We start from the raw sequence: 19,630 nt of genomic DNA on the forward strand, positions 1-19,630 counted from the left end.
GCAGCGGGGCCGGCTGGGAGGGACTTATGAATACAACGGATCACATCCAGATCATAAGTTACAGGTAAGCAACCTGTTTATCTGGATTGTGATCCATTGTATCCATAAGAACTGGGTGTTTAGCAAGCTACCCCATAAGGAGGCGGGTGCAGATGACCCCCAGCTATGCCAACACACGTTTCAACACTGATCTTCCAAAATTCGCCTCCCTAGCCATCCGCAGATCCAAAGCATAATGCTTCACGAATGGTAGATGCGATGACCATGTCGCCGCCAGGCAGACATCTGCCATTTTAATGCCTGACAGATGTGCCGCAGACGTTGCGTAGGCCCTAGTAGAGTGAGCCCGAACCGTCTTTGGCGGTGTTATCTTCTGGCTTTTATAGGCGAGGAAAATCAGTTCCACTAGCCAGTGAGCAAGTCTCTGGCGAGAGATTGGACGGCCCTTGCTACGCCCCCGGAAGGAGAGAAAAAGCTTTTTACTCTTCCTAAAGCCATGAGTTCTCTCCAAATAGTATAGGAGTGATCTACGCACGTCCAACGTGTGGAGGGCCTTCTCTAAGTCTGTCTCTGGACTACTGAAAAAAGTTGGCAGCACTATGTCTTGATTTAAGTGGAAATCTGTTACCACCTTTGGCAGGAATCTCGGATCGAGACGCATCACAACCTTGTGTGGATAGAATTGAGTGTAGGGTCTATCCATCCGCAGGGCCGTCATCTCGCTCACTCTCTTAGCCGATGTAATGGCTACCAAGAATGCCACCTTCAAAGTCAGAAACTTTAGCGGAATAGTCGCCAGTGGCTCAAAGGGTGCCTCCGTTAGGGCGGAGAGTACTAAAGACAGACTCCACTGCTCCATTGGGCTGCGCACAGGAGGGTAAAGGTTATTTACACCTTTCAGGAAACGCTTACATTCCGGGTGGGAGAAAACCGTGGACCCATCCCATCCCTTGTGCTTTGACGAGATTGCAGCCAAATGCAGCTTAATGGAGACATTCGCCAATCCACTCAGTTTGAGCGATGTCAGGTAACGTAGCACATCCCGAGGGGTCGCACGCAATGGCGTGACACTCTTCCCCCTCATATAACTCTTGAAGCGGTTCCACTTGCAGGCATAACTGCGTATTGTCGACGCACGCCTACTGTTTAGTAAGATGTTGTTTAATAGTTGATTCTCCAAGCGGTCAGCTTGAGAGAGTGCACCTCGGGGTGTAACACCTTTCCGTGTTCTCTTTGCAACAGGTTTGGAGCCCTGGGGAACTTGTGGAACACTGAATGAGACATTCCCAGAAGTGTGGCAAACCACGGCTGGCGTGGCCACCAAGGGGCCAGAAGTATGCATTTCGTTTGGTCCCGCAATATCTGCGCAACCACACGGCCCATTAACGGCAGCGGGGGAAAAAGATATAACAGCCCCGTCTTCCAGGCCCGTTGAAAAGCATCCCCCAGGGATCCCTGGCCTATGCCCGCACGCGAACAATAATTGGCACACTTTTTGTTGGCAACCGTGGCAAATAAGTCTATCGATGGGACCCCCCAGATCTCGAACACCCTGTCGAGATACATCGGGTTGATTTCCCACTCGTGTCTTTGGTTGAAACTGATGTCCCTGCTGAGCCTGTCGGCCAAGCAGTTGTCTACACCCTTTATATGTATTGCCACTGGGTGAATTGAATGTTGAATGCACCAGTCCCATATTTTTCTCGCAAGTAGGCAAAGAGACAGTGACACTGTCCCCCCTTGATGGTTGAGGTAGGCAATCGCCGTCGTGTTGTCCAACTCCAGCTGTACTGACCGTCCCCTTATCATAGGTTCGAATGCCCTTAGGCCCTGAAACACAGCCAATAGCTCCAAGTAATTTATATGCTGAAGTCTCTGCAACTGGGTCCATGTCCCCTGCACGCATACGCTGGCGCAATGCGCACCCCAGCCCGCCATCGAGGCATCTGTCGTTATCCGGGAGGTGGGCTCCTTGGACACAAACTCGACTCCTTTGCCCAAATTGTCCATGTCTAGCCACCACCCCAGGCTGGCGAGGACATGTTGTGGTAGTGTCAAGTGCATATTCTGGCCATCCACATTGGGTCGGAAGTTGTGGAGAAACCAATGCTGCAATGTGCGCATGCGGAGGCGCGTGTGTGACACCGTTGCGGTGCATGATGCCATCAAACCCAACATCCGCTGGATTCGAACCGCTGGCTGCCGTGGAGTCCTCTGAAAGTGACGTATGAGTTCGTGCATTTGGGTAATTCTTTCCGCAGGTAAGAACGCCCTGGCCAATTTCAAGTCCAGCACTGCTCCGATGAAGTTCACTCGAGTCATGGGTTCGAGTCTCGACTTCTTCCAATTCACATTGATGCCGAGGCACTCCAACAAGGCTAGCAGCATCTGCACTTGGCGGGTCAGTAAACTCCTGTCGTGGCTCACCACGAGCCAATCGTCTAAATACGGATACAGCCTCAAGCCCTGAGTTCGCAGGTGGGCTACAACCACCGCCATCACCTTTGTGAACACTCTGGGCGCAGTAGAAAGTCCAAATGGAAGCACCACATATTGATAGATCTGTGCCCCTACTGTAAACCGGAGGAACTTGCGGTGACTCTCCTGTATCCCGATATGAAAATAAGCGTCCTTGAGATCCAGAGTAACTGCCCACTGTTCGTTCACCAGCAGAGGCAGAATTCCCTGCAGCGTCACCATCCTGAATTTCCTGGTCAGAATGAAGAGGTTGAGCCCCCTCAGGTCCATTATGGCTCTTATTCCACCGTCTCTCTTTGGTATCTGAAAATACTGGGAATAGTAGCCGGTCAGTCTGTTCGCCCATTGCACCCGTGTGATCGCCTGTTTCTCCAGCAGCACCTTGACCTCCTCCCGCAACACCTCCGTGGCCGGCGTATAGACCAGTCCAGAGAAGGGAGGCCTTGTCTCGAACTCCAACGCATATCCAGTCTGCACTATTCTCAGTACCCACCGGTCGGATGTTATGTTGTGCCATGCTGGCGCACGGCTTGCCAGTTTGATGTTGATCCTGGCAACTACAGGGCCGATGTAGTGGGTCCTGGATTGTAGCGTTGGACTTAATTGGCTGCTGCAAAACTGATGCAGTGGACGAACAGTCCCGTCAAAAGCTCTTGCTGGAAGCGTCCTTGTCGCCTTGACGAGCTGTTTTTCCTTTTTGTTTTTGGTTAAAGCCCTTACCGCGTTGGTAAGGTCTGAATTGTCTTCGGTATTCTTTGCGGTCCCGATACCGATCACTCTTTCTCTGATAATAAGTGCGGCTCCTTGCGGTTGAGCTGGAACCGCTCGAAGGCACCATAAAGGTGCGGGCAGTGAATTTAGATTTTTTTAACGTCTCCATTGACGTGTCCGTGTCCTCATGGAATAAACCTTTGCCGTCAAATGGCAAGGACTCGACTTTCTCCTTCATGTCTGCCTGCAGGGTTGCTGAGCGAAGCCACGCATGCCTGCGCAAGCTCACTGCCGTCACCATTGCTCTCGATTCCGTCTCTGACAAGTGTTTAAATGCGCTCAGTTGTTGGCGCGTTATTGCCGTTGTTCTTTCGTACACATCATTAAATCTCCATTGGAAGTCCTCCGGAGACAAAGAGGATGAATCCTGTAAGAGCGCATCCCAAAGTAAATGGTTATAGCGTGCCATACACGCCGCATAATTAGCAATACGAATTGCTAAACTGGAGGTGCTATAGATCTTTCGACCCATAACGTCCATTTTCCTCCCTTCTTTGTCAGCAGGCGTGGAATGACGGTGTCCACTCTTGGTGGATGAAGCGCAACTGACAACCAAGGAGTTCGGTATAGGATGACGTAACAGGTAAGAGTTCTCTCCTTCAGTCACCCTATACAAATTTTCAATGCGCTTGGAAGTCGGAGCCCCGACCCCCACTGAGTCCCATGCCACCTTCGCAGCCTTGTCTATCCCAGGAATCATGGTGAGGGCAACAGGATGCGAAGTCTTAGACCGCTTCATCATATTATAGACCGGGTCAGCAACGTCCGCATCCGGAGAGCTTACGTCCATGCCCAGGGCTTCAGCGATGTCCCTTATGAGGATATGGTAAGCTTTCAATTCCTCAGTTGGCGAGGTGGATAGTTTTGGTGGCACATCCGAAGGGGGGTCAGACCTACGACTGATATCATCTCTGTCAGAGGCTGGTCCCAACTCATCGTCCTCACTGTCATCAGAGGGTGAAGATGATGGTTCAGAAGGAGGAGGTGTTGCTTTCCTCTTTCTTTTCCCAGCAGGTTTTTCTGGCATCCTCGTCTGGACCACAGGTAATTGTGAATTCTCTGGAATGTAGGTTTGAACTTGCACCAATGGTGTTTGTATAGGCAAGTTCACAGACGGCCCCTGATGGTCTGCATGCTCTGACTGCAGCAGCGGCTGAGCAAGTTGTCCAGCCTGCACAAAATTCCGCAGCCCTTGCACTGGTTGCATTTCTACCTGCGCCGCTTTCCAACGCAAGAACTCTGCATAATCATCCGGCACCCCATGGCGGAAACCGCAGGAATGAGTCGGCTGCAGCATTGTAGAGCACCCGACATCGGTTCTTGGATCCTGGACCACTGCTGGTGTCAGTGAGGCAACATGAGGCAGATCAGCCAGCTCTCCACCTCCAGGACCCTCGTCTAAGCCTGTCGACAGGAAGCCGCGAAATGTCGCACCCGAGGGTGTACTCGAACTCGACTCCAGCAGTTCTCTAAGTCCGTCCCCGTGTGTAGCCAGACTCGGAGTCCTTGGCGTCGAGGGGGACTGTGCCGGCGTCAATACCGGTGACAAAAGATGAGGAATCCTCCTCAATGTCGAAGCCGTCAACACCGATGAAGGAGCAGTGTTCACATTCAATATCTGCTCCGGCACCGTGGACGCCGACGGAGGAATGGCATACACCGCCTGGGCAGTTATGGGAGGCTCCGATGCCGAGACTTGCAAATGTCTCGACGCCGATATCGACGTCGATGTCGATTCCAATGTCGACGCCTGTCCCAGACTGCCTTGGTCGAATCTCGATGTCGGCGCTGGTGTCGACGTCGAGACTAACGTCGATGTCGAAGCCGAGACCATCCTGACCGTCGATACCGGAGGTGTCGACGTCGAGGCTGTAGGGGACTCAGCCGAGTCCACGTCGTAAATCTGTGCTGCCGTCGGTGAGGGAGTTCGATGTCGAGACTCCTCACGATGGCGACTTTCCCTCTCAGAAGCATGACGATCTCTATCCTTATGCTTCCGTTTTTTGGAAACCTCCTTTGGTTTCTTAAACAGAGTGTCAACAGTGGTTTTAGACTGCTTATCAGCAGACCCACTGTAACCCAATCCCGGGGAGCTTGACGCACCGGACTCCTTCGACATCGAAGCTCCCGATGTTGAACCGGAACTCATCGACGCCGACGGACGAGGAGTTGGCGGCCGAAGTGCCTCCTCGTATAACGCAGCTCGAAGCCTGAGAGCTCTATTTTGCCTAGTTTGTTTTGAAAACGAGCAGCATATCTTACATGCCGCCGTGTTATGATTCTCTCCTAGGCACATCAAACAGGCGTCGTGATAATCAGTCGAAGGCAACTTTGCTAGACACTTTTCACATCGTTTGAATGTCTTCTTAGCTTCCATTGTCCAAATGCCGTTCCGAGTCAAATTCAGTAAACAATCTTAGGAACAAACAAAGCAGAGTCCGTAATCAAGTCCGTTCACCGTTCCGAGTCAAAACCGTCCTGTACAAACTTCGAAGTTAGAATCAGAGTCCCAAATCAAGTCCGTTGTTCGTTCTGAAGTCAAACCAATTAATCCGCTCAGTAGAGAATAGTCAAACAGTCCGAAGTCAAAAGTTTTGATAATAATTGAGGAGCAACAGCCAAGAGGTGTAAGCGCTTTGGCGGTCAAGAGAAAACTGAAGGAGAGGCGCCCCAACCGTCGATTCTAACGGAAGCTGCAAGGCACGTGCAGACGGGCGGGGCGCAAAGAGGAGCTAGCTAGTCAGCCCAGGAGGTCCCTGCGCAGGCGCAGAAACCCAGTTCTTATGGATACAATGGATCACAATCCAGATCAAAGTGTTCAGGCCTTAGATGGAATTTTCTGCTACTGTTTTGGCTATTCAAGTACTGTATCATTAGGTATCATTGTCCCTGGGGAGCCTGTAGCTCCTGGCTCTCCCTGGTGGCAGGGGTAGCTTATGAAGGCTTTGGGGAGATGATGGGGAAATGTCCACTCCCTCGGTCTTAGATGCTGGACATTTTAGAAACCCAATCCTCAAACATATTTAATAGGCTTCTATTTTTAGAAAATCTTGTTCAGGAAGAACACATACAAATGAGTTTGTACCTGAGAACCATTTCAATATATTTTTTAATTAAATCTGTAAGTTTGTGTGACGTTAACTTAATCCTGCTAGTAACTGAAATCTCAGCTACTAGGGCAGTCATGATTTTGATAACTACAGATGATCTAAAGGTGTCAATGTGTGAGTGGAAAAAGTACTTCCACTCACACAAGGTATGGCCCCTGGATTTTGCAGATTTCCCCTAATCACTGCAGCTCCCCAAAAGCTGGTCCTGAAGTTCAGGGTTTCTTGAACAGCACAGGATGGGGGACTGCAGCAGGTAGGGGGTATCAGCAAAAAATCATGGAGCCCAGCTTCCATGCCCAGAAGTACTTTGATTCATGCAATGGTACTTCTGAATCCAAGCCAATGTAAGATCAATGCTCAAGACAAACGTATTCCAAGTTAGGAAAAAAAACAATGCAAGTTCTATTTTGGTTGCAAAATGTACAGGTGAAACTTGGAAAATTAGAATATCGTGCAAAAGTCCATTAATTTCAGTAATGCAAATTAAAAGGTGAAACTGATATATGAGACAGACGCATTACATGCAAAGCGAGATAAGTCAAGCCTTAATTTGGTATAATTGTGATGATCATGGTGTACAGCTCATGAAAACCCCAAATCCACAATCTCAGAAAATTAGAATATTACATGGAACCAAGAAGACAAGGATTGAAGAATAGAACAACATCGGACCTCTGAAAAGTATACAGTGTACTGTGCTTGATTGGCCAGCAAACTCGCCTGACCTGACCCCATAGAGAATCTATGGGGCATTGCCAAGAGAAGGATGAGAGACATGAGACCAAACAATGCAGAATTGCTGAAGGCCGCTAATGAAGCATCCTGGTCTTCCATAATACCTCATCAGTGCCACAGGCTGATAGCATCCATGCCACGCCGCATTGAGGCAGTAATTGCTGCAAAAGGGGCCCAAACCAAGTACTGAATACATATGCATGCTTATACTTTTCAGAGGTCCGATATTGTTCTATTCTTCAATCCTTGTCTTCTTGGTTCCATGTAATATTCTAAGTTTCTGAGATTGTGGATTTGGGGTTTTCATGAGCTGTACGCCATGATCATCACAATTATACCAAATTAAGGCTTGACTTATCTCGCTTTGCATGTAATGCGTCTGTCTCATATATCAGTTTCACCTTTTAATTTGCATTACTGAAATTAATGGACGTTTGCACAATATTCTAATTTTCCGAGTTTCACCTGTATTCAAGATCCTAGAAAATTCACTAATAGACACAAAAAGGTGGCTGATACGAAGTAAAATGTTACCTTGGCAAAAGAATGCATAATTTCTGACAGTACATCTGCATCTGGTTCTGTCCCAATGGCCTTGATAAGGGCATCACACATAAAATGCCACATCTGTGTGAGGTAATCTGGGCCACGAACTCTTGCACATTCCAGGAGCAAAGGCATTGATTCTGCTGCTGCCACACGAACACGTTGAATTCATTAAGGAAAATTACCATTTTATACTATAGTATTAGACTAAGAAGAAAACAAAGCTTCCTTCTAAAACTATGATAAAAGCAAAGTCCTACTTTTCCCCCCAGCTCGGAACAGCAGCATTAGATTTTAAATCACAACAAAAAGGTACATTGGTACTCACCGTGAAGGTCTCTTCTGGCTGGTGTAGAAGAGGTCACCCAAGGCCCACCCGGGTTGCTATTTGCTGGATCTCTGTTTCCAGAAGGGGGTAATTTGTTGGGTTCTTTCCTCCGCTTATTCTGCCTCATGTTGTATTAGTTTTTTTGGCTGTTTGGTTCATGTTATTGATGTTTTTTCTGAAGTTTGAGCTACTGAAGGGATCTGCCCACATGCAAGGGGTTAAGGATCTTCAAGTATTCTACTTCCTGCCTTCTGGAGCATGTGGAGGGATGTAATCCCACTTTGGGTGACCTCTTCTGAAGACACCTTCACGGTGAGTACCAATGTACCTTTCTTGGGTGGTGTAGGAGGTCACCCAATGTGGGAGATACCACAGCACCAACCATGGGCGGGAAACAAAAAGACAGACTGGATCTAATGACCTGGAAGGACCCTCTGCAGGACCCTCCGACCGAATGCTGCTCTGGCAGCGTTATGCTCGTCCAATTTGTAATGTCTGGAGAAAGTAAACGGAGAAGACCAAGTCGCCACCTTACAAATCTCCTCAAGCGACACTGAAGAAGACAATGCAGACCAAGTAGCCACCGACCTTGTTGAATGCGCCGTGATCTGACTCGGAACTGGGAGCTCCTGGGCCTTGTAAGATTCCATAATACACGATTTGACCAATCTAGCGATGATTGCTGCCGAAACCTTGGCTCCCTTCTTAGACGCCTTAAAGGCTACAAACAAAGCATCAGACTTACGGAAGGACTCCATTCTATTTAAATAAATCTTTAAAGCCCGACGTACATCCAACCAATGCCATTCCTTTTCTGTAGGGTGTCAAGAATCAAAGCAAAAAGATGGCAGATATATATCTGCCGCCTTATGAAAATAGGAATTCACCATAGGTGAGAACGACAGATCCGGAATAAGCCTTACTGAGGCCTTAGAGAAAATGCACAAGTTGCTCTTCACCAACAAGGCCTGCAACTCCGAAACCCTTCTGGCCGAAGTTATGGCAACCAGGAACGTGACCTTCCAAGACAACATCGATAGTGAAATGGACTTGAGAGGCTCGAATGGAGGAAACTGGAGACCCCTGAGGACCATGTACAAATCCCATGATGGAAAACGGTGGCAAACAAGAGGGGACAGGTGATCTGCTCCTCTAAGAAACTTTCTCAGCAGAGGATGCTTCGCCTGGAACGAACGCTGCTGCGGAAACAGCATCTGAACTAAACACGCTGCCTGTCTCCTTAGGGTGTTCGGTTTCAGGCCCAGGGAGAGACCACCCTGAAGGAAATCCAGTAACTCCCATAATCTGCAACTCCCCGGCTGCAAGGATTGGATGCCCAATGCAGGAAACTACGCCACGTTGACTGGTAAATCCTATTAGCAGAAGCCTTCCAGGAGATGAGAATGGTCTTGATAACCTCCTCTGACAGCCGTTCCTTCTTCAAGATAGATTGCTGCGAGGCAAAGAGGTCTATCCGTGGTCTTCCTAGCCTTTGTGTCACCCATTGGAACACCAAAGGATGAAGGCCCCACTCTACCTACTGGATCTCCTTGACGGCTTAGCCAATCTGCCTGAATGTTGGACACACCGCTCACATCATGGGCCAGGATGGAGAGAAGATTCTGCTCTGCCCAAGTCAGGAGTTCCACAGCCTGAAGATGAAGGAACTTGGACCACTTCCGCCCTTGTCTGTTTATGTGTGCTTTGGTCGAGATGTCCGTGCGCACTAACACTTTTTTTCCCTTGACTGCTGGTAGGAATGCTTTTAAGGCCAAGAAGACTGCCCGCAGTTCTAGCCAACTGATACTGTGATGAGCCTCCTCTGCCGACCACAGTCCCTGCATGGACCCGCTCAGGCAATGCGCCCCCAGCCCGATAGGATGGCGTCTGTTGTCACCAAGATCCTCTTTGGTTCCACAGATAGTTTCCCCTTGTCGAGGTTCTCACGGACTATCCACCAGGCAATCGATTCCCGCAGGAGCCTCGAAGGAAGGATCTTCTTGCCGCGTTTGAGAGCAATCCTGTGTTGAAACGGCAGAAGTGCCTACTGCAGCTGGCGAAGATGAAGTCTTGCCCAAGGCACCGAGTCCATGGCCGCCACCATAAGACCCAGAAGGCATGCAAGCTTCAGGATGCTGACAAATGGCCACTCTAAGACCATGTAAGCCAAAGACATAAGAACCGCCATCCTGTCTTATGGGAGAAACAATCTGCACACTGTCGTATCCATGACCACACCCAGGTGGCGAAGGCATACCGATGGGGTTAGGTGGCTCTTGCCCACGTTTATTAGGAACCCATGCTTTCGTAGCAGGGACATCATCCTGGACAGTGCTGACCCCACAGCCGCCGCCGAGCTTGCTCGAATCAAAAGGTTGTCCAGGCAACAATAGAGGTGGATGCCCTCTGTGCAGAGGATTACCACCAGAGCGCTCAACACCTTCGTAAAGACCCTGGGGGCTGAGGACAGACCAAATGGCAGGGCTCGATATTGGAAGTGCTTGCCCCTGTAGCAGAATCTAAGCAGTGGATGACTGAGCAGATGAATTAGGACATGCAGATACATGTCCTGAAGATCCATGGCCGCCATGAAGTCCCCGGCTTGCAACACTTCCGAGATGGTGCGCAGAGTCTCCATCCGGAATCTCTTTTTTATCACAAACTTGTTGACAGGGCGCAGATTCAACACCGCTCTTGCAAAACCGTCCTTTTTTGGCACCGTGAAGATCACGGAGTAGACGCCCAGGCCCCTCTGGTTCAGAGGCACCTCCTTTATAGCTCCTATGTCCACCAGATGCTGGATTGCTACTAGAAGACCCTTGTGCTTTGCAGTGTTTCTTGACATAGGCGTGAGGAGGAACCTGTTTCTGGTAGGGCTGGAGAGCTCCACTCTGTAACCTAGCCTTACTATGAAAAAAACCCACCAATCTGCGATGGATTCTTTCCAAACGTGCCAGAAATCCAATAAGTCAGCCCCCACCTTGCCGCCCTGGCTGTCAGGACTGCTGCTTGGAACCCCTCAACTGAGGGGTGAAGGACTGATGGGTCTGGGAAGAGAAGAACTGCTTGCCCTGACCTCTAGACCTGTTCCACTGTGGTCTTAAAGAGCGGAAATAGCCGCCCATTCCTCTTTAATGGATGCAGTAAACCCCTCTGGCATCACTGCCCTGTACTGAAGAGTCTTAGACTGAGGCAGAACCAGGGAACCCTTAGAGATTGGGGTATCCTCCTCAGGTGCAACAGGCTTAAGACCCAAAGCCAATAGAGATTGATTAATAACGGGCTGAGCATCTTCCATCACTGACAATCTCTGACTATGTGCTCCAGTCCCCTGATCCTCAGAGTTCGCCCTCTTCACACGAGGAAGACCCCAAATCCTTGTCTCCATGCGCTGAGCCAGCCTTAGATCCCCTAGGCTGAAATATATCCGGGGACTCCCTCGTTCCCGATTCAGCGGAAGAGTGAAGGCCCCTAGACCCTGCATAGGGGGTTACTCTAATGGAGCACCTGAGTCTTTTACACACTGGCGACTCATCACTGGAAGCCGAAGATGAAGACACATCCCCCAGTCTCGTACATACCCTGACCCTAGAGCGACCCGAGAGTTGCATCCAGAGATTTTTGAACAGCCTCTTCAATCCAGCCCTTCATTAACGCTGGATTAAACTGTCCTCCTGACCCACCTGCGGTGGCCTCCCTGACAGAGATAGGTCGGGGGGGGGGGGCTGCCTGGAGAATGTTGCTCCTCTTCCTCACTCCCCTGTGCGGGCCCAGGTCTCACTGGTGCGGCTTCAGGCGGGCTGTCGCCACGATTCAGGTCCCCAGTAGCGTGCTCCTCCTCTGCCCTGATCATCCTCGTCCATGCGCCCGCTGTCTCCACATGTCTGGGGCTTGGGGACCGCTGCCGTTCCTGTGGCATCCCGCCCGCGGCTTGTCCAGCTGGGCATCCAGCCACCGGTGATAGGAGGGGCGGGGATAATTAAGTCGCCTCCTCCCCAGCAACTTCAGGCATGCTCATCAGAGCAGCGGCGCGGCGCCTTGGAGCACCTGGCGAGTGCTCCCTCTCTGCGCGCCATTTCTTCTTTGACTTCTTCCTCCTCGAGAGGGGAGAGTGGAGGCAAAGCTCATGCATGGGCCCTTCCCCAATATCCAGCTCCTGGCCATCTGTATGGGCGGATAGTCGCTGTGGCCTAATGGTGCCAGCAAGGCTCCCCCTAACGGCAGCCATCTTGATATGGCTGTTCGCGCCCTCTCACCGCTTTGGCGGGAAAAGTCTCTGCCGGGCTGAGTGCTCCCTGAGCGCGAGCAGGCCCACACCCTTCTCTGTAGCCATCGATCAGAGGGCCGCTTCAGGGGGTGGGGGAGACGGGGAGAGAGACAGAAAAAGCTGGAGCAGTAAGGAGAATGCAGAAAAAGCAGCGAGTTGAAATGATTCTATAAATTGGAGCTAAGGCAGGAAGTAGAACTGAAGGGATCCGCCCACATGCAAGGGGTTAAGGATCTTCAAGTATTCTACTTCCTGCCTTCTGGAGCATGTGGAGGGATGTAATCCCACCTTGGGTGACTTCCTACACGAGCCGAGAACAGGAAAAGTTCTGATTGTTACTACTGTATTTCATTACAGCAAGCCAGACACAGATCAAGTGAAACAAATGTTTCTATAAACAACACTTATTTTTTGATGAAGTTTTCGACCATTAACACACACATTCGCACACAGGGGTGCAGAAATGTTTAAATGTACATACTGTCATATTGTGTTGCTTACAAGCAAATTAGACAAGAACTGTGCTTATCTTGAGACAGCAGTTTTGCCTCATAATTAGGACAACGTTTAAAGGATTTCCTCTCCGATTTTCCATTTCTGTTATGAGTCAAGCCGAGATGTCAGATGTAAAACACATAAGTAGCACATTTACAGAAAGAATGGTTAAAAGGCAGTCCAGGCCAATAGGAATAATTTTTTTTTTTTTAAAGGAGAACTCTGTCATGAACCGAATCAATGAGGAGCTGTAGTGATGAGGTGTGATCACTATGGCGGCCGAAAAGGAACAGGAGAAAATGGCATCCAGCCTGCCGTTTAGATCCTCCATGCTGAGCATGCAAGGCACTGTGGGCACCTACAGGAATTATAGCATTCGGATGTGAGGTCCCTGCACAGGAGCAGAATCCATATTTATGGATTCCAATGGATCACAATCCAAATATGTTGGTTCCGTCCAGCTGGACGAAGTTTTTACTAGTCAGATAATTCCTTGAGCTATGGCGGTACACTTGCTATTGGGAAGGAGCTACTACTTTTTACTCCAGAAAATTCTCAGGGAAAAGTAGGATAGACTGGCCCAAAGTCAATAGTGGAGTTATTTACCTGGGACTAAGTTCAGCACTGCACCACACAGGCTGTCTTTTGCTACTGGTTCTGCCTCCATGTTCATCAACCCTGAGCCAGGAAGCACAGTCAAACTGTCCTCTAAAATACTCTCCCATCAGAATTTCACCACTTTAACTCCCAGGCTCCATTCCCAAAGGATCTGAGCTTCAGGAGCTGGCAATCCTAGCAGTGATGGACAAACACAAGAAAGACAAGCGAGGCTCTGCCTGCTGCAGACAAAATGGATAATGCAAAGCATGCTTCTTATTGATGCCAGCTTTGATTATAAAAGAGCTTGGCTCAGTGGCAATTAAGCACCTGCTTTTTGAATACAGTAGATGCTTGGTTCAATCCCTGGCATCTCCAGATAGGGTTGGGAAATACTTTGCCTGGAGCCCCAAAGAGCCACTGCCAGCAAGTGAATAATCAGCCTGACAGGCCTTATGCCTGACTCACATTCATGAGGCTTCTGCCTCACAGCTTACTTGTCCCCTTTCCTTCAATGGAAAAACAGGATGCTTACCTGTAACAGGTGATCTCTCTAGTGATCCATGTTCACTCACAACTGGGTCTTCTGCACCTGTGCAGTAGCTCCGTGGAGGAATCTATAGCCCCAATAGGCACTCTCTGGCATGGTCAGTGTCTGTTACAATAGGCAGGAGAGCGCTTCTCCCCTCAATTCCTGAATCAGCTGCTGCAATGTGACTGAAGAATCCAGGTAAAACAGGTAAGAACAGAATACAGTGGATGAACGCCAAAAGTGGGGTCAGCTGGGTGGGTTGTTTTTTTTAGGTGAACATGGATCACCAGAGAGATCATTTGTTATGATGTAAGCAACCTGTTTATCGCTGAGGTGCAGAAGCATAAGAGCCAGTTTTAAGGGAACATGGATCACCTCAGAGATGGGATGGTATAGTTCGAACCCAGCAGAGATTCTAGGCAGTGCTGAGAAGTAATTGATGACACAGGAGATGGATCTAGTAGAGCAGCGCCTCTCCATGTCTGAGCCACCTCCCTGAGGGGAATGGCCAGGTGTTGAGGATGGTGAAATCACACTAGGTGAAGGTAGCTGCGATGGTACAGGAGACATATGTGTACAGGAGACATATGGTACAGGAGACATTTGTGACACATATGTCTCCTGTACAGTTGAAGTAATTGACATCAGTGGCTGGGCTGGCATTGGTGTCAATGTTGTAGGAGTCATGTGCGTCACTGTTGATATGTTGGAGGACTCTTAGGTAGAAGCGCCAACATCGGGGTAGACTGCTTCAACATCAAAGTCTTAGCAGAGTCTGTAAACGTGGAGGCCAACAATTTTCAAGACTTCAAAGAGGTATGATGTCCTGACGCCGATCCCAATATCAGTTTTTGAGGTCAAGGCTTGAACAAGCCCGGGAGCCAGAGAGAATGCCCCTCTAGGCTGTGCAGTGGACGGAGACGGTGTGTGTGGAGAAGAAGCAGATGCCACTCCCAATGGGATCCGGCCTTGGGATTGTTTTTAATGAAAGGCAGTATATAAATCTAACAATAAAATAAATAAATAAATAAAATAAGTTGCATTATAGGATAAAGTTGCCAGTTGATTCAGAGGATTGTTGACATTTGGGCCCAGGCTGGTCACCGATGCAGAATAATCATGCTTCCTCTTCTTATGGTCATGGTGACCATCCTTCTCCACAGTTGCTGGCTTTTTGAAGAGGTAATATAACAGTAAATATTATACAAGTCGTCATCCTTTTGTGGTTACTTGTAATACAGTCTATTGATAAGATTTTTCTATAGTTGAGCATTTCTGCAGCTCCAATTTTACTGAAACAGAAATGGTTCCACCAAAATTGACAAACAACCTGCCTATTCTAAGTTCCTTGTTTAAACCGCCCTGAGACCTTGGGTTAGGGCGGTATAGAAATGTGTTAAATAAAATAATAATAAATAAATAATAAATAAATAAACTTTCCTTTTAAAGCTATTTATATGAAGTATTCCCCTTTTGGAGATACATTGGGGAGGTATGTTTTTTTGAAAAATGTGAAATAGTTTAAATAATGACTGAGATTCATTTCTTAGAATATCAAGAAATGTGAATACATTGGTTTATGTCAACACACAAGACTTATGTCCATCACCACTTGACAAAGAGTCTTTTCAAAACGGAAGTTCATCAGGTCACTGTAGTGTATGTGGACGTTTTTATTATCAATTTGGTTATAGACCTCATGCGCTCTTTTCATGATATACAGTCCGTGGACTTTATCATTCATTTATCTGATTATATTTATTATGGCAAATATTGTTAGTACATACTGTATTGTGTATATTTAATTTATTCATATTGTATATGTTTCACAATATAGTAATTTCTATCATATTGTGGTTTTTTTCTCTATCTACTAGTTATTTTATGAGGGATTTTTTGGGGGGGGGGCTTTTTTATGACACAATTAGATCCCAGTACACAATACATATATCACTTTGTTTATAAGTTCTCGACATCAAATAGATTGATGCAGATGATCCCAACGTTGACCATCGTGGGTCAATCAGAGTCAGCGTGGACATCAGCAGACTCGGCCTGGGTGTCAGGGGACGGAGCATGTTCTCGTAAAGAGCACCTCTGAGTCTAAGTTCTCTGCACTTTCTTGTGTGCTGAAAGAAAGGAAGATTTTATAACTGTTTATGTCGTGGTTCTCCCCTAAATTGATCAGGCAGTCATCATGCCTGTCAGAGGATGGTAAAGTACCTCTGCAGATCTTACAGAGCTTGAAAGTTTTACTAACGTCCATGAGCAATGAGTAGGGAGGCCCGGGCCAAGTCAAACCAGAGAATATTCACTGAGTTGCCAAACTTGAGGGGAAAATCCAACAAGATGGTAGTGGGACCGATAGAGTAAAAAACAAGGGGGTGGGTGGAGACAAAACTGACCAGATAGAGGGTGATTCATAGAGGGCAGTCAAGAAACAGTCCAAGTCAAGCCGAAAACTGCAGTCAAGTGCAGAGGGCAGTTGTAGGCGTCACGAAGAGCTAACAAATTCTAACCGAAGCTGATCTGCGCAGGTGCAGAACCCACTATTATGAATGTCTAGAACCACTATCCAGATCCTTCACATTTCAGCTGGTGCAGTGGACATGAAGGAACCAAGGGGAAAGATGTTCTTCCATTTTAACAGACATTGTTCATGTGCCTCAGAATGCTGGGGTGTGCCTTTCAGAGCTATAGATTCCTCCGCAGAGCTACTGCGCAGGCGACCCAGTTGTGAGAAAACATGGACCACCTCAAAGATCAGAGCACATGTGCAGCAGCTAGCTTTTCCCTCTTCGCTACAAACTGCGCTCCCAGAAGGGAACATTTAAAGGGCTAGATAGCTTAAGGTAAAAAATAAAAATTAGTTGGGGAGTCAGTAGCATGTACAGGAATGGTGGCTTGTTTTAAGGGAAGACTCATGGCTCTGGGTGAGTTCCTTCAGCCAAATACATAGAGTGAGTGTGTTTCTTATGGTTTATGGCCATGCTTGGGGCCAAAAGCAAGGTGGGTGTGCGCGTTCTGAGAGGCAGCTGCTTCTGCCTAGTCACCTGGACGAGTACCACCCACAAGTGCTTCTGCTGGAGAAGGGGCTGCTCTGTTTCAGTGAGGAGGACTGGCTCATCGAAGTGTTGCTGCTGCTAGGGCTGCCACAATAGAGCTGGTGGGGACTGGATGTGGGAAAGGCTGCCCTGAGTCTGATGGAGGCAATGGCAGCGGCGGCAACACTGGTTGAGCCCTGGGAGCTAGCTCTGCCAGTATTAGTAGCTGTGGTGCTGCCTGCCAGGGGAAGCGGGTGGGCGGTGCCACCCCGAAGCAGTTCTGGGACCTGTTGGGCAGGCTGCTCCTTAGCTACACAGTGGGGGCAATGGAAAGGTAAAAAGGATCAAATGGCTTTTCCCGCCTCCACACATGCAGCAATCCACGAGCAACGACACGGCCGCTAAAAACAGCAGAGGACTGGAGTTCTGTGTGTGGATGCACAGCTTAGAGGGAATGTAGCCCGAAGCCCAGAGAAGGAGGCAAGCAACTGCAGAGGAGCCGCTCCACTTGGAGGACCCAATTCTTCACTCATCACAGAAGAGTGGATTCCTGCAGAGGGATGTGTGTGTCTGTGAATGTATGTATGTGTTTGTGGGGATGTATACAGATACAGAGAGAGCACGAGCATGCAAGCACGAACAGTACAGTAGTCACTAGTTTTAAACAGTATTTAGAGATATTTCTTTAGAATGAGAATAGAATTGCTAGGAGTGCATATCATATTCCTAACTGGCAACTTTATCCTACAACGCTGCTTTAACTGCAGAAAATGTTCTTTGCAATACTGCAGTTAAGGTTGCATTCTACACAGGACAGACAGGGCAGAGATATGCTCCTCTGATATACTGGCTGCCAGTAGGTTTCCGGGCAAAATACAAAGTACTGGTTATAACTTATAAAGCCCTACATGGCTTAGGCCCTGGGTATCTAAGAGAATGTCTTCTTCATTATGAGCCCCACCACCCATTCAGGTCGTCCAGAGAGATCCGTCTCCAGTTGCCGCCAGCTCAGCTGGTGGCCACATGGGGACGGGCTTTCTTGGTTGCTGCCCTGAGACTGTGGAATGCGCTCCCTACTGAGATACGATCCTCCCCATCTCTGACAATTTTTAAAAAGCATTTGAAAACCCACCTTTTCACCCAAGCTTTTTCAGTTCTCTAACATTTTAAGGTTTTAATTTGTAAGTGATTTTTAAATTGTTTTAAGTTTTTGTATATATTTTAACTGTTTTATGCTATTGTTAACCGCTCAGAGACGAAAGTTTGGGATGGTGTACAAATTTGATAAATAAATAAATAATAAATAAATAGTGCCTCTGAAAAATCTTTTTAGAGATGGCTTTCAGGATATGGGGGCCATTTTTGCAGCCCTTCAAGATTTTGACTAAGTTGCTATCACTATAGCAGATGTTTCCTGCACAAATGCTAGGATCCTGCTGCTCTTCCAAATATTTTACAAGAGGATACCAAAGTATTTGCAACCATTGTGCATCTTATAACATTAAAACTTAAAGACATAATGGTAACAGTTTAAACAAAAGGATATCATCGTGAAAATAGAATTTCAACAAAGGAACCATCAGTTTCACAACTTGCTCTGTGTATTCCACAAATCCTTCCTTCAGCTCTTTGGCATAGCAAACCTAAAACACAAAACGCAATACCTCAAAAAGTCTGTGCTGCTAAATTGTTAACTGAACAATAAATATAGTTGGCATTTGCAACAGGGATGGGCAATTTGCACCTACAAACCTAAAACAAGAAATAGTACAAACCTTTCCATGTTGCCTGTGATAAGCTGGACTACCAAATGGTTCATGAATATAAAGTTATTTGAATGTACTGAAAAGAAAATCCTCTTGCTTTTAATTACTTAGCCAAGGATATTCCTCATAAGTGTTCCATGTTCCAACCACAATCCACTCTCACAGAATTTGGTCCTATTTTATCTCCTTCCCAACAACTGCAAAGGCTCCCAACCTTTTCTGGCATGAGAAGACTGTTGTGTTATCCAGCCATTCCACCTTTCCCTCTGCCCTTCCAATGGCTTGAAAACGTCTGCACTCTCCAATGAACTACTCTGGAGATTTACCTAAAACTCCTCATAAAATAACCTACACAGATCTCTTCTAACAGTGCATTTTAATTAGGAGCCACATTTAGCTTGTGAGAGCGGTCTAAGTGGCTTTAATTCTGTTGAATACCAAATTCTTTTCAAAGCATGCCATCAAAATAGAAGATCCAATACTCACCAACATCTGGCATGCAGTTGCTTTTTCTTCAAGGCCTGCCGTCTTAATACCAAAACTTTGCTGATCTCCCAGATTTACAAATTCCCAACCATCATCATCACTCATATTTTCCATGTCTTGGGCTAGCAAAAGAAAAATAGGTTTTAGAAGTGTTGTGCCATTTGTTACAAAATAAGGATAGAATAAATGTTAGAACTTACTGTCTAGGAGAGCCACTTCAGGCTTAATTGATGCAGTTTTCATTAAAGGACCCATAACAACAGGAAGGTACTGCTGGAATTCCTTTCCAAGGATCTTGCACATTCTAGCCCACGCAGAAATCATGTACGATATCTGCAAATAATTTATGTTCACCTTTACTGTCTACAAAAATTGTATTACTATCTGAACACACAGTAAAAGTAAAACCCATTTTAAAGATCAACACTTACTCAAGCTTACTGAAATCACTGTTACTAGGTCTGAATTCCTACAA

At 47.5% G+C, this 19,630-nt stretch overlaps 1 protein-coding gene across 2 annotated transcripts in view; it reads right to left on the bottom strand.

Moving 5' to 3' along the window:
* The window catches only part of IPO5 (importin 5), a 111,835-nt gene that overhangs the window by 38,329 nt on the left and 53,876 nt on the right, over nucleotides 1–19,630 (bottom strand). For both annotated transcript variants that reach the window (XM_053306531.1, XM_053306533.1), the window contains exons 16-19: nucleotides 19,356–19,488; nucleotides 19,156–19,277; nucleotides 18,450–18,546; nucleotides 7,629–7,801 (exon numbers count right to left, since the gene is read on the bottom strand). In XM_053306531.1, the coding sequence (XP_053162506.1) occupies nucleotides 7,629–7,801; nucleotides 18,450–18,546; nucleotides 19,156–19,277; nucleotides 19,356–19,488 (525 nt within the window). The remainder of the gene's footprint in view (nucleotides 1–7,628; nucleotides 7,802–18,449; nucleotides 18,547–19,155; nucleotides 19,278–19,355; nucleotides 19,489–19,630) is intronic.

The sequence above is a fragment of the Hemicordylus capensis genome, chromosome 3 (genome assembly GCF_027244095.1).
Source record: "Hemicordylus capensis ecotype Gifberg chromosome 3, rHemCap1.1.pri, whole genome shotgun sequence".
In the NCBI taxonomy this organism is placed as follows: Eukaryota; Metazoa; Chordata; class Lepidosauria; order Squamata; family Cordylidae; genus Hemicordylus; species Hemicordylus capensis.